Below are 15,185 nucleotides of genomic sequence, written 5' to 3' on the forward strand. Positions count from 1 at the left end.
ACAAACAACCATTCGCACTCACAGTCACACCGACGGGCAATTTAGAGTCTCCAATTCATGCATGTTTTTGGGATGTGGGAGGAAACCGGAGTGCCCGGAGAAAACCCACGCAGGCGCGGGGAGAACATGCAAACTCCACACAGGCGGGGCCGGGGATTGAACCCGGGTCCTCAGAACTGTGAGGCTGACGCTCTAACCAGTCGTCCACTGTGCCGCCCGTAAAAGTACAGTTTCTTCTAAAACAGATACACTCAAGCAAATGCCGTATGTGCCATATTCCAAACTTTCCCAGTGGTGCCAAAAGGGGGCAGTGTCGGTCCAAAAACAAAACAAGCAGGAGCCCTGTTTTCTCATCTCAGGTTTATTTTCTCTCCTTTTGATTCTAAACGTGGCCTCCTCTTCTTCTGCCAACTCTGAGCCGCTCGGACGCCAAGACGTGAAAGTCTGCGCAGTCGCGTTAACAAGAGTTCCAAAGCAAACCAAAAAAGTCCAAATGTTATGTTATATACATTTTTCTACAAGAGAATCATGGCTTCCTAGCAAAAAAAAAAGGACACTTTTTTACTGGGAATTAGTAGATAGTAGTACTGTAAATCAATATTGGAGCCACACTGGAGTGGGATGGTTGGGGGTACTCTGGAGAGTTATCATTTTGTTTTCACAAAATGATGTCACATTTACCCCAAAAACTACGATTAAAAAAAAACAATAAAAACACTCAACTCCCTTTCCCTTGAAGAGTGCATATTTCTCTTCAACAAAAAAGGGTTTTTTTTCACCGGAACACAAAGCATTCTCTAAAATTAATGAAACTATTTGTACTTGTTTCTGGACTTTTTCCCCCCTCTCGACCCCCCCCCCCCCCTCCCCAACTTTAGAAAAAAAGCTTTTTCTAAAACGAAAATAAATAAATAAAATTCTTGGATAGAAAAAGCCCATGATTTCTAGAAAAAACAATTCTAGAGGGGGGGAAAATGCACATTAAAAAAAAACTACTTCTTGGAGGGAACATTTCTCAGAGAATGAAAAAGAAGTTTTCTAAAGACTTCTAGAAAAGCACAACTTTTCTAGAAAAAAATCAAACAAGTGCAGCTATTTCTCTCGACAAAAAAAAACAAAAAACACATCCTTCGTAAAAAGCTTTTTCCCAAAATTTTTTTTTGGATGGGGGGGGGGACTAAAAAAAAGGCGTCCCTGAAAAATAATCATAAAAAAAGCTTACCAAGACTAATATACAGCGATCTGGTCGCTCGCCAATCAGTTGAGATTTTTTTTTTTTCTTAAAAATTAGAATTATAATTCCTGCCCCCGTGCTTTTTTTTTTTCATTTAAAAAAAACACGACTTTGGTAAAAAAAAATAAAAAATATTAAAAACAACTTTTTTTTTACTTCACCATGTCTGTTTGTTAGGGTTTTGTTTTTGAGTGTGTGAATGCGGTGCACAGTGGACATGTTCTATTTTGGAAGTGAAAATGCAAAGACAGGAGTACCACTTCCATCTCGATCAGTGCATACTGTCTTGCTTCTGACATCAGAATTATTATTATTATTTTCTTTCGGTTAAGGTTTCGGGGGTACAGCTAACGGGTCAAGACGCACGTTGTCACAACCGTAAAAAGTTAGGAAGAACATGCACAGCGTCAACAGGCTCCACCTGGTCACTCAAATAGCTAAGTCCATCGGGTTCGCGTCCACGAGAAGCCAACCTGAGAACGTGATTGTCGAGCATGCACATGGCATCCGAACGTGTTCAAAACATTGTTAGAAAAAGTTAAAGAAAAACAAGAAAAACAATCACATTGATATTCCCCATGAGAGAAGGACTAGTAGCCACAGAATAACAAATATTTTTCACAACAAAAGCAAACGTGTCGTTTGCGGTCTAAACGGTTGATCACGTGGCCACGCTAGAATTCCACCGACGACGACTAGTAGCACCACGCTCAAAAGAAAAACATCGAAGCCAACAGAATAAAGTCACATTTTTTTTTCTTTTTAGAAACAGTATCTTTCCAAATGTTATAAGGGGGAAAACATTTAATGGTTGAAAAGAGAATTGGGATAAAAACGTTTTTTTCCCAAGATAAAATATTAATTAAATAAGTAATAATAGCTTATTTTTACCTATTTAAAATTTTATCTATTTTTTTATTTTATTTTTACATGTTTTAAAATCTTAACTTTTCACTTTTTATTTAAATTTTAATATTACCTACACGAAGTAAGTAATAGTAAGAGAAAAATCCCTTTTTTTAATACAATTTTTTTCCAAGATAATAAAGTAATATGATGACTACAATATAATAATGTAAGGGAAAAGTCTTGTTCTTATCTGGGGGGAAAAAATAAGAACATTGATGCATTGTTTCTTGTTTTGTTTGTTTTTTGGGGCGGAGAAGGAAGTAATCATTTTTATTATGTGGTGCTTTTTTTTTCAAGATAAAAAGTCATTATATAAGAAAAAAGCTCTATAAAAAAGTTGTAAGATAACAAAAACAGGAATGAAAACTGGAATGCTATGCTTAATTTCTTCCTTGTAAATTTCCAACTTTGTTCTTATAATTGTACTACTTTTTCCCAAAAACATACAATATTGTAATACTACTTATTTTGTTGAATTAAAAAAAAATCCAAATTGTCATCCAATCTTTTTTTTTTTTTTTTTCATTTGAGCATGGCCCTAATCCTCGTCGGTTAAAAAACACACACACACAGAAAGTAAAATAGTCACAATGAAGTTTTCCTATTGTTGTTGTTGTTGTTTTTTATACAGAATATACATAAAGCTGATGGTGATCTGGAGACGTTAACGAGCCCAAAAGGTGCCAAGTCAAAGTGGGTCAACACGACCTAACACGACTACAATTTATACTTATTATATTCGCTAGCAATAAACGTGGCAGGGTATCGCTATGTAACTCATGAATAAATGATAAGAAACAACATTTTCGACATTAGGCTACACTTAAATCTTATCGTACGGCTTGCGGTAATGCATTAGCTCTTTATAATGCATTAACTAATGCTAATGAAAAACCCTATACAGTGAAGCCCACAATAAACGGAGACTGGAAAGCGGTACCCGTCACAGAAGCTAGGGGGCGCAACAGAAGGTCCATACCAAAAAAAAAAGTACTGGGCAGATTTCCGATGAAAGTGTGCTCGGAACCGTGTCGCGTTGGCGTCTTCCGTCTTCCGTCTCCGTGACGACGGCCAAAAAGTCAAGCGTCCGCAACGTTGGCGCGATGGGTGTCCCGGCGGTTTCGTGCGCCGCCGCCCGCCCCTGGCGGCGGGTGGCGCTACAGCGGCCCCTTGAACTGGTTGCCCGACAGGTGCTGGCGGATGGACAGCTTGGAGCCGGCCGCGTCGCCCAGCTTCCGCCACACCACCTGAACATGCGACACAAAACAACAACAAAAATCGTCAAAAAAACAGACAAGAACAAGTCAGACATTTATGCCAAAAAGTAATACCCTGAAGAAAACGAACATTTTGGGGGGGAGGAAGTAAGATTTTCAAGAAAAAAACAAAAAACAACAAGGTTTAACAAAAACCTTCGAGACAAAAGTTGTATTTTTTTTCAAGACGAATTTTTTTTCTTCAAGATAGTTGTTAAAAAGTCATTATTTAAGCGAATTAAGTCGGATTTTTCAAGAAAATAAAGAAAGAAGAAAACTGTATATTCAGGCCTGGCGCGTGTCGTCGTCGTGTCCCTGGGCAAGACACTTAACCCACGTTGCCCAAGAATGGATGACGGCGCCGGTCGGAGGGGCCGTAGGCGCAGAATGGCAGCCAGCCTCCCGTCACAATGCCCCCTGCAGGGCAGCTGTGGCTACACAAGCAGCTTGCCACCACCAGGTGGGACTGAGGAGTGAAGGAACAATGCGTGAAAATGAAATGCGACTTTTAATGTCCGAGAAAGGTGCGATATAAGGCTAATGCATTATTATTATTATTATTGAAGGTTATGGTTTCAAAACAGGATTAGGGTTAGGGCTTCAAAGTAGGGTTTCAAAATGAGGTTAGGGTTTGAAATTAGGGTTTTAAAACAGGGTTCGGGTTTCAAAACGGGGTTAGGGTTTCAAAGTTGGGTTTTTAAACAGGGTTAGGGTTTGAACTGATGGTTTCAATTCAGGGTTTGGGTTTCGAATTAGGGTTGGGGTTTAAAAGTAGGGTTCTTAAACAGGGTTAGGGTTTCAAAACGGGGTTAGGGTTTCAATTCAGGGTTAGGGTTTCAAAGTAGGGTTTTGCCGCACTGTAGCGCCAACTACTGGGGAGGAAGACTTCCTTTTTAACAGATTTTGTTTGTTGCCTTTCGTATCCCGGACTGGTATGGGTCGCCTTCACGAGTACCCGATACCTTGAAATGAGGCCAGTGTCGTCCCGAAAAAAAATTCCAAACTTTGCTTTCTTTTGTGCCGCTGTCGCCCCTGAAAAACACACGCACGCACACTTGCGCACACACAGCCTCCATTGTGTGTCTCCCGCTCTCTCATCACAAGCACCTTTTCATCTCGCTCGATGATAGCAGGATGAAGAAGACGAGGAGGAGGAGGAGGAGGAAGAGGAGGAGGAGGGAGGCCACGCGCTCTTTCCCCCGCACGGCATTCCTACTTACGTCTCTCGCCGGAGAACGAGCGATGGAGGGAGTGAAAAGGAGAGCAAGAAAGACAAAAACGGATGCCCCCGCCACCGTCGTCATCATCACCATCATCATCGGCTCATTTGTGGAATGACCTGATTTGGTGGCTAAAAAGTGGCCACGGGAAAAAAGCCTCTCTCGTTTGTCCGGAACGAAGTTTTAATTGCAGCCCAGAATAGCAAACGCACTAACGAGCACGTTTGTGCGCGTGCGCGTGCGCGCTCACGTACGTTGCACATCTCCCTGACGATGGCCTTCTCTTTCTCGCTGAGGTCATCCTCGTAGTCTTCGGGAAGTTGCTTGTCCAGGTTCTCGTGGACCTCCAGAACCTGTGGGGCCGAAAGCCACGTGAGCTACGTTCACGGCGGCGCAAACTTCAAGAGGCCCAAGCCCCGCCCACCTTCATGGCGTGCACCACGGCCTCGGGCTTCTGCACGCACGACAAATATCCCGTGGCCGGAGACGATTCGCTGTTGGGGAGGCGGCCCGAACCCTGAAGATGAACCACAACGTTAGCATTAGCATTAGCATACACAACTCACGGTTGTTAAGTAGGGATCGAAACGATTCGTCGATCAGACGAGTCGACTTCACGACCGCGTACTGAAAAGAACATCTCGGTCTATCTCCATTTCAAACGCAAAAGAATTGTATTCGGTGTGTGTTGTTGCGCGTGATTCCTAACCGCCAACAAATCCGTTCCCATAAGGCAACTTCCCGATATCTGTCGTCAGCCATCTTTTCCGCGAACGTAACAAAGTGACAGCAAGCTGTTTAAGATTAAAAACTAAGAAAATTGCACGCAAACATAACAATACTCACATACATATATTCTATTTCCTCTGCAAAAAAACAATTAATATTACTGAGTCACTTACAGTAGTTGTGAAACTCTTCTTCGCATTATACTGCCACCCGGTGGCCGAATCGCACACACCAGAAGGAGTGGCAATGAATTCATCACCATTCCTTACATTATTTAATTTATGTTAGTCCAATAAAACATTATAGCGGGCTATTTACACCCCAAAAAAATATTGAGGCTCTTTGGGTTCGGCTGAAACGGATTAATGGCATTTCCATTCATTCCAATCGGCAAAGGTCGTCTCAAGATACTAAAAGTGGTATGTTAAGGTGGCACTGGAGTTCAAAACTGGTGGCGTTTTCGGTTATTTGATCTGAGGGAGGCCAAAGAGACACGAACGTGTATTTAATGTGCTCCTAAAGGTGCAGTGACCACATAAATCCACTTTGCTGAGGTCGGCCGCATCATGAATTGCGCCCACCCGGCAGGTCGATACGCTGAGCTGACGCCGTGAAATGAAACGCGCAGACACGGCACGTCGATGCACTTGAGCGCTAAAGTCGTGATTAAAACGCTACTTTGGTTTTTTATTTTCTCCTGAAGCAGCCTGAAAACAATTACGCAGCCCCTCGGAGAGGTTAAAGGTGAGGCTGGGTTGTGGGAGATGATTACTTTCATGCGGGCATTCATTTCAAAGCGGCAGACAGATTTTTACATTGTTATTTTGTACTTTGACATGATAGCATGCAATAACTTCTCCTTTCGGGTGTAATGCGATTCAACAAGAGTTCTTCCCTTGGAATACCGAAACTCAAAATTCTCACAAAAACTAAAAAGTGACTTTTTCTCTCGATCAAATATGGCCATTTTTAGTTTCGAATGAATATGAAAGATGGCTGAGCGGATGTAAAGATGTCATATATATTTCTCATTTTCGATGAAGAATTGAGCACGGAGCAGAGGCTATTATTTGCATTTCTTTTTCGAGTGTGTGTCTGTGTGTGTGTGTGTGCGCGTGTAGCGACCGTGTTGTGCATGGCGTCCTGGCGTTGGGGCAGCGAGGACAGCTGCGACTCGGAGTGGTAGAGGCTCATCCCTTTCCGCAGGGCTCGCAAGTCACCTGGATTACACTGAGGACAAGAACACAAACCCAAAAAAAATATGCACGTGCGAATAGGAATCATAACATAAACGCGTACGTTTATGAACGTTTGAGCCCGCAGCCCAGAAACAGAAGCAAACACCCAGAACACAAAAGCCACCAAATGGAAGATTTTCTTGAAAAACCTTGTTTAAGGCCACTGAGATCGATTTCATTTTGACCAATATGTGTAGATGACTAAATATGATTTTTGATGAAATAAAAAGTACCGTATACACATTCATTTCGCAATGAGTTCAACATTCTAACAGATATCAGATCTTTTGAAATCACATAAAAATATACACCCAAGGATTTTTTTTTTTGGAACAAACTGAAGGCCTTTCCTTCCCAACAGAGACCCGGCAACATGAGCTCAATATGACATCACGATATTTTAACAAATGTCGCATTACCATTTGTGATTTGTGATTATTTTTTTTGGGAATTACATAAAAGTATGCACCGTTTGAGAGCTTTTAAAAGACCACTTTGATGAAATGTAAGACCTCTCCGCTAAATGTGACCACAAAGTCCCCTGCTCCAGTGTGTTCCACTCACATGTGTATGCGTTCACTGTGATGGGTTAAATGCAGAGAACAAATTTCGTGTGCATGCATGCATGTTCGTGACAATAAAAGGTGATTCTTCTTCGTCTCCTTCTCAAGTGCAGGCAATAATACTTCTAAGATAAATAATTATTAGGTAATCGAATTCAAGGTATGCACCACTTAGGAGCCGTTGAAGGCAATTTTAATCAAATTTAAGAGCATTCCTTCAGGAAACGTGACCGCTTATGTTCTCAATGTCGGTGTATGAACGCGTGAGGCCTGAGAGCGCCGATGCTATAAATAGCGCCGCATCCACGAGCACAGTGTTTGTTGTCTGCCCCCCGTTATCTTACGAGCGCACACTTAGCGTCTCGCTAACCTTTTCGCGTCCTTCCCGTGGTGCCGGCTGATCTCTTACGTTGTTTTTCAATCTTTCGAATGGCACCCCGGCATCTCGCCGCGTTTGTCTCCAGGGCTCGGTCGCTGGGAAAATGTCAAGTCCGCTGGACTGAAACAAACCGATCGATGATCTTCCACTCATTTGTCGCAATGTAGTGTTACAGAAGTAGCGCAATATGTTGCTTTGACAACCACTTGCTGCAACTTTTGTTCGAGAGAAAGCTCCCACATTTGCCTCTTGACGAGCAACATCGTTACGAAGTTAAAGAAAAATGTTTTCTCAGTTGTTTTCAAAACCTGAATTTGTTGTCATTCCTTTTTCCCAATTGTTTCCCATCCGAGCACCGCAAGAAAAGCGTTGTCCAAGCTAACAATTTGTATTGTCGCAGTTGTTTGCCCAAATACTTCGCATTTACCGCTAATTTGTGCCGCTAGTTGCCTACAGAAGAAGCATAACAGTCTTTCTTATATGAAATAAGAGTGAAGAATAAGACTCCTAATAAATGCATCATTTTTTAGAAATCTATATTTTTGTTGTTGCTTTACAAATTATGAGCATTTTTTCCCCCCTGTGAGTTGCCTTGATGGTTCTTGTATGGGAAGCCTTTGCCGAGTCTTCGGAAAGGATTCCAAACGAGTGCATTTTTCAAAATGAATCCCCTCAAGTGAACTCAACCTTTTCTAACGAGGTACAAGTGAGACATCATCTTTCAGAACGAAGTTTGGCCGATTTCTGAATTGTGTGGGTACATGCACACCTGCTTCCCTCATGCTCGCTCGAGTCTTTGCCGGTTAATATCCACACGTTGTTAAACAGCATCCACGAGAAGGTCAACATTCCTGTGATAAGAAACTTTTGTTCCCTTCGAGCTTAAAGCAGGAAGTTTAACAAGCAGGCGACTCATTCCCGAAATAAGAGGCCCGCCCGTGGAAACTCAACGCGCGTTTTATTCACCAACGAGCATTCCAAAGAAGAGCTTTTCAAAAGAAAGCACTGAGTGCATTGTGGATGTGCGTTTCTACCTGTGTCGGACTTGTAGTCTCAAATATGTATGCGTGCGGCCGCCGGCAGTCGTCCCGGCAAGCCGAGACAAGAGCAACTTCTTTTACGCACCGCAGAGCAAATGGAGCCTTTGCTCACCTTGCAAGGAAAAGATTTACGGACACCAAGAAAAAACATCCCCGCAAAAGGCGCGCACATGCCAGAGAAACATCATAATACCCTCAAACCACTTTGACTTTTGACCTCACTCGGCCATTAGCTGTTTAGCTTCGCTTAGCGCAAGGACAAGAGATTTGATTTGAACGGCAGACTTCAGGCTAAAGCAATTAGTTGTTAGCCTAGTTTAGATAAGGTTTGGGGCTGGGAAGCTAATTAGCTAATTTGCCAAATTAGCCAACATCTTTGAGTCAGGTTTCATGTTGAACGCAGATTTGATTTCAATCTGAAACAGAACTACGTTGTTTGGATGACAAAATGGCGCTAGGCTAAAGCCATTAGCCTAGCTTATCGGCGAGACTTCAAAGAATGACGGCGAGCCGAGATGGCAAGTTAGACGAAAATCGTTTTGAGTTTTCACAGATTTGATGTCAAACTTTTATTGTGCAGATGTTTTCGTTGTGCTCTGTAGGAGAAAGCCCGAAAAGCTGAGCTGAAAGTTCCGCCACCAGAGAGACAAGTGAGCAGCAGTTACCTTCTTCGTGTGTATCTGGGATAAACTATAACGACTGTGAGCCTGCAGAAGGAAAACAGGAATATTGTTGACCACGTTTAAGTACAGGCACTACAGAAAATAAAAATAAATGAAAAGAAGTAGAATAAAGCAATGACAATCTGGTGAAATTCTTTTGGTTAAAAACTACCCACAAATAACAGAATTTGTTGTATAGAGAGATAAACAAGTGTTGAAAAATACAAATGAATAAAATAACTAAAAACATGAAATTCTTTTTTTTTTTAATACTAAATGTAAAGTACCAAAAGATTAAGCAAAATATAGCAGTGACAATCTAGTGCAAAACAGAATACAAGCAGTGACACTCGAGCGAAACAGTTTTCTATAATGGAAGTATTTATGTCTTTCAAGTGAAAGGCAAGGAAAGTCGTCATTAAACGGTAAAAAAGAAGAACGGGGGTGACGTATTGAGTTCGTTTGTGAGACATTTGCGAGAGCGCGTTCAAATGAGCCATCCTTACGTCTCCACGCAGACTGACGTGACCTCGCCGTGAACCCTCTTTCGCTTCCCCGAACCCCCCTGGCCCCCTCCCAACTCCACGCTGGCATCTTCCAAACGTGGGCGAAGTCATCGCGAGGTTAACACCGCCGGATTCTGTCATTTAGCGTCTCCTCGCTCTTTTGCCACGGGGGCTAACCGACGCTCACCATTGAAGCCTCCGCCATGAATTAAACATGCATCAACACCGAGACGCAGACAGCCGCCGATGACGCTCATCATCTCGTGTTGTTGGCTCCGCTCAAAATAAAAAACAAAAACAAACCCCCCCCAAAAAAAAAGCTGCATAGAAGAGTTCAAACGCCGGTCGCCGGCGGAGCTTTTGGTCGACCGGAGTTTGACCATCTCGGCAGCATCGCAGTTGCTATCAAAAATACTTAGACTCTCAACCGCCTTCCTGAGCTTAAGATAATCGATTCGAGCGCCCACAAATGGCTTGAAAGATCCTGCTTATGACACTTATAATATCCATAATTACAGGTGCAACAATTAACCGATTCATCGACAACTAATTGATTGTCAAATTAATCGAGAACTATTTTGATGACCGATTAATCGTTTCGAGACCTTTTTGACTGAAAATTGACCAAAACCTCTGATTTCAGCCTCTCAACAGTAAAGTCTCTGTTTCTGTAGTCCTCCATGAAAGCAAACATTGTTTTTTGAATAAAGAAAAAAAAAAAAAAATAGCACTGTACTGTAAATATACACTTAAAACATAATACAGTTCAGTTTAACCTAGAATTTATTTAAGTACATATTTTTTTCCATCTAAATATTGTCCCGGTTTTCATAAATCTGTTCAATTTTCGAAAAAAAAAAAAAAAAAAAAAACGTGTGACTCGGCCATTCATCTCCTAGAATCGATGCACGTTCAGCCGAAGTATTTAGGTAACACATCCTGTCAACAGACAGACCTTCAAAATAAAAGCGCACAGTTTCAACACACTTTCTTGGGCCACATGGCGGCTTATTTAAAAGGCACACTCAATAAACAAGCCAAAAATTGTGCGAAATAAGCCACCATAGGGCCAAATAAAGTGTGTGAAAATGGCACGCTTTTAGTTCGAAGGCCTGACCCTCGACAGGAGTTACGCCGAGGTTGCCCCAATTTGTCTGAGTGCTGCCGAGCAGACCGGGAGGCTTGTTATTGACTTGATTTGTTAATAAAAGCTTGCGTTGTGGGATACGCCTAGCGGTCTGTTGAAGCGCACAATATGACAGAAAGTTCCGAGTTGCAGCCATTTGATGAAGAAAGTGAGAAACCCGACGGAATTCAAAAATTCAAAAGCTCGGAAGATGGCTCCCCTCTCTCCCCTCCTCAATGAATACGGCATCAAATGTTGAAAAAGGTAAAAGTGTTGTTAAATGTTAACTATCCACTTATTTTACACTGTTTTTATATGTAAAGTTATCGCTGTTCTCTATAACATTTTATTATTTTATAAAAAAATGTTGTAAGGTTTACATTTTGGTTTGAATCAAAGTTTGTTAGGGATGTGGGCTATTTCGAAATGAATTGAGGTCGGTCGTCAGCTCGATGCCTCACCTGCGACAGGAGCTTGTTGTTGTCGTCCTCCAGGATTCGCACTTTGGTCTCCAGCTGCCGGATGTAGTTGGAGGAGGAATCTGCAGCAGCGGAGGAAAAGAGGGGAGGAGACGCCATTAGCATTTCAAAAGACGTCGAGACGGAAAAGAACCAGGAGGCAGCCGGCGCGAGAGGACCCACAAGAGTTCACAGAGGTTTGCACTTAAGGAAGTTCACATCTTAAAGCAACCTTTGTCAAACGTTCTCCGCCATACAACAACAGGTAACTTTTCTAAATTTAACTGCTGTTTAAAATCTCAATTTTAGAGGGGAACTGTTCATGCGTGACCTTTTCATTTGTGACTTGGGAATGGCTTTTTTTTAAAAAGAAGTGACACTGATGTGAAATAACATTTAAAAATTAATGAATAAAAACAATGAAAAAATGACTGGAAGTGTTTTTTGTAATATACATCTTGTGGATTGTTCTATTTTTATTTAAATCCGGCACATACAATGACTGTTATTCTTAATTACATTATTTAGTTAGAAATTACGTTTGATATGGCAAATATCTAATAAATATTTTTTTTAAATAGCATTGATTGAAAGAGACTTTTATTCATTTTAATTTGAATAATGCACATAAAACTACTGTTATTATTATTATGTTTTTGTTATAATTTGGATAGGGCAAATATAAAATCATGAATATGAAATATGAATTACAATTATGAATTGTGATAGTAATTTGTTAATTTAAAAACAAATCAAAATAGTGGAATATCTTTTAATGGTGTACATAAAATGACATTTTTGTATTAAATTGTTTAATATTTACAAATTAAATGTGATAGTGCAAAAAAAACCAAATGTAAGTTACATTGGAAAAATGCTTTTTTAATAACCAACAAAAGTTTGATGTTAAAAAAAGCTAATTTTAAATATGTACACAACACAGGTTAGTTTTGTATTACTGTTTTTTTTAGACAAAAAGTTAAAATTTTGTAGCGTAAGTGTTCAAATTAAAAAGAAAACAAACACACACAAAAAAAACATGACAATGTAAATGCATAATTCTGATACCAGCCTGCCGTTATTCTTTTCATCTCCCCTGCGATAAAGTGGAGGGGTGGGGAACAGCTGGTTCAAAAAGCGTAAACATTCCTTCAGCGATTAGCCGTGTCTGACCTGACGTCCTCTCGCCTTCTTTCAGGCCGCGTGTTAGCCGTAAAGCAGGAAAAACAAGCGTCACGCATCCGTCACGTCACGGCCGAGAATCCCGCTCGCCGCTGCTCACAGCCGTCACGCCGCAGCGGGTTCAAACAGGGGACGGCAGCCGCGTGAGGCGCGCCGCCCGGTCCCAGTAGGTGGCGCCGAGCCTGTTCTCCAAAAAGGCGCATTTAATTTACAGCGCGATCAAAGCGCGAGTCAGACGGCGCGGCGGGAGGGATCCAGATGCTTTTGTTTGCTAAGTGGAAAGACAGACAAAAGACACCTGACAACACTGTTGTCTTTGGCAGATTTTACTTTATATATATATATATATATATATATATATATAGTAGTTTGAAAAGTTTTCTTTGGCATAGCATAATTCAGTCACAGTCAGACTGTATCCCGGTTTGTCGTACGCGCCCCCAATATATTCTTCATTATTAGCCGACTGTTTTCATTTTTAGTACAGGCAAGTCTGAATTTAGAATCGTGTTGTTGCTGCTCAGTGTGTGTGTGGAAGTAGCAGTTGTTCAAAGGTTTATACTTACCTTAACATCATCCATCCTTCCATTTCCTTTACCGCTTCTCCTCACAAGGGTCGCGGGCTCCTGGAGCCAATCCCAGCTATTTTCGGGCGGGAGGCGGGGTACATACACCCTGAACCGGTTGCCAGCCAATCGCAGGGCACATAGAAACAAACAACCATTTGCACTCACATTCACACCTACGGGCAATTTAGAGTCCTCAATCAACCTACCACGCATGTTTTTGGGATGTGGGAGGAAACCGGAGTGCCCGGAGAAAACCCACCCAGGCACGTGGAGAATATGCATGTCGTCCAACCTTGCCGGCTTACCTTAACATCTACGCTACTTTCTGTTAGCCTGTCTATGGAGTTACTCACTATAAGTTAACATTAAGCTCGCAGACTTCTCAAATCATCTTTCCCAAATGAAATGAACAATTTGTAATATTTTTTTTTTTAAATAAAGAAAATATCACTCTATAATACGGAACTTTCTGAGAACGTATAGAGACAACATAAAGAATGAAAAAGTGTGTGCATCATTTTTAATTCATGGCAGCTCCTTCTGGTGTGCACGACTTGGCCACTGGGGATCAATATAATAAAGTTGTCCAGAAATAAAACAGACAAAAAGACTTTTGTGTTGCAACTACTGTAAGTGCCAGTCATCTTTTGCACAAGATAAAGAACAAATGTACAGGTTATTGTCTGTCTACATGTGTCGCTACACCGTTTGTGTTCAAATATCTGTTGCGTTTCTCATTATGTGTTCGCAAAAAGCTGGCGGACTTTAAAGCAATGTTACGTAGTTGTTCTAAATACGCAGCGTCAAATACAATGTTGAATTCTATTTTTTGTTGTCAGTATTTCAGAAAACTTCAACTGGGAGTGACAAATAAACAGATCGAAGCAAGCACGCTTTGCTTCTTATTTGGAGAACTGTGCGAGCAAGTCTTTTCATTTCCTCAAAGTGATGTTATATATTTTCAGTCTTCCATTTAAAAAAAAAAAACAACAGTATGAGAAGAGGCGCTAAGGCATCCTTGACAGAGTGCCTTCTTCGTGGTTTTAATGTGTGAATGTGTTAAAGCATACAGGTGGGGTAAAAATATATTTTTGTAAAAAAAAGCTTTTCACATGGTCTTTCTGTAAATTGCATTTTCATCAACCGCAGGAGGCTCTGGAAAAAATACCCCCACGATATACAGTGAGTTCACTGTACGCAGTGTTGTAACACGCAAACAGCGGCGTGTAAAAAGACTCCGACGCTACTAATCTTCCGGTTGTGCCTTGTGACCCGCTAATCTGGACTCATCTGATGCTGGCCTGACCTTCAGCCGTCGCTCAAGCCGATTAGGGTGAAGGTTCTTCAACCTTCGTCGCACAACAAAGACGGACCAATGAATGCGCTTCCTTGTTTGTTTGCGCTCGTCTCTTATTGGCCACGAGAATGTAAACAGGAAGTTAGGTTTGCGAGTGGAATCGAACACATTTTCAGGGGGAAATTCGGCCTGTGTCGAGCGTGCCGCTATCAGACATGCTAACCGACATGCTAACTCGACAGACTTTATCTACAGTGTACAGAGTATTTTAAACGCCCTAAAATGCCACAATATTAAAGGTTGAAATGAAATGTTTTATATTCATGGTTTACACAGCGGGATTTATTAAATATTTTTGTGGGAGTGTCAATTACTCGCTTTTTTCTTTTTAACAGGGATTACTGTATAATTGTCTTGTATTTGACAATTAATATTAACCCTCATCGGCCCGCAATCTGACCCGGCATCTGCTTTGAGCACATACACTCAAACCTGCATACGAATCGCCTTTTTTTTTTTTTTTTTGTGGGTATCCAATGCAGGACTTGAGCTTTAGCTACCAGAATCCTCGGCGGGGGGGTGCCGCATTTAAACCTTAACGTCATGTCCAAGTGGTCTAAGCGCTAATCCGTCACGGGAGGGTCCTCCTCGCACGCACAGCAGTCCAAAACATTTTTTTTGTGCCTCAAATCTGTCTTTGCCATACAACTATTATGCGGTAATTACTACTAACTGCTAGTAGTTTCCAACACTAACTCTCAAGAAGTGAGAAAGCAGGTGAATTTGGAATTTATAACTTCAGTGATATGTCAATTAA

The 15,185-nt window shown here is 41.4% G+C and overlaps 1 protein-coding gene across 5 annotated transcripts in view; it reads right to left on the bottom strand.

Moving 5' to 3' along the window:
* Positions 1-194: 194 nt before the first annotated feature.
* Positions 195-15,185, bottom strand: part of LOC133417347 (coiled-coil domain-containing protein 85C-B-like) — a 44,382-nt gene continuing 29,391 nt past the window's right edge. For 2 of the 5 annotated variants that reach the window (XM_061705063.1, XM_061705062.1), the window contains exons 3-7: positions 11,324-11,403; positions 9,234-9,275; positions 6,474-6,578; positions 5,044-5,136; positions 3,297-4,972 (exon numbers count right to left, since the gene is read on the bottom strand). In XM_061705063.1, the coding sequence (XP_061561047.1) occupies positions 4,751-4,972; positions 5,044-5,136; positions 6,474-6,578; positions 9,234-9,275; positions 11,324-11,403 (542 nt within the window). In that variant the 3' untranslated portion in view covers positions 3,297-4,750. Of the gene's footprint in view, positions 4,973-5,043; positions 5,137-6,473; positions 6,579-9,233; positions 9,276-11,323; positions 11,404-15,185 lie in introns of all 5 variants that reach the window. The other 3 variants (XM_061705064.1, XM_061705066.1, XM_061705065.1) reach the window with 3 other exon arrangements.

Source organism: Phycodurus eques, chromosome 18, assembly GCF_024500275.1.
Source record: "Phycodurus eques isolate BA_2022a chromosome 18, UOR_Pequ_1.1, whole genome shotgun sequence".
Taxonomy (NCBI): domain Eukaryota; kingdom Metazoa; phylum Chordata; class Actinopteri; order Syngnathiformes; family Syngnathidae; genus Phycodurus; species Phycodurus eques.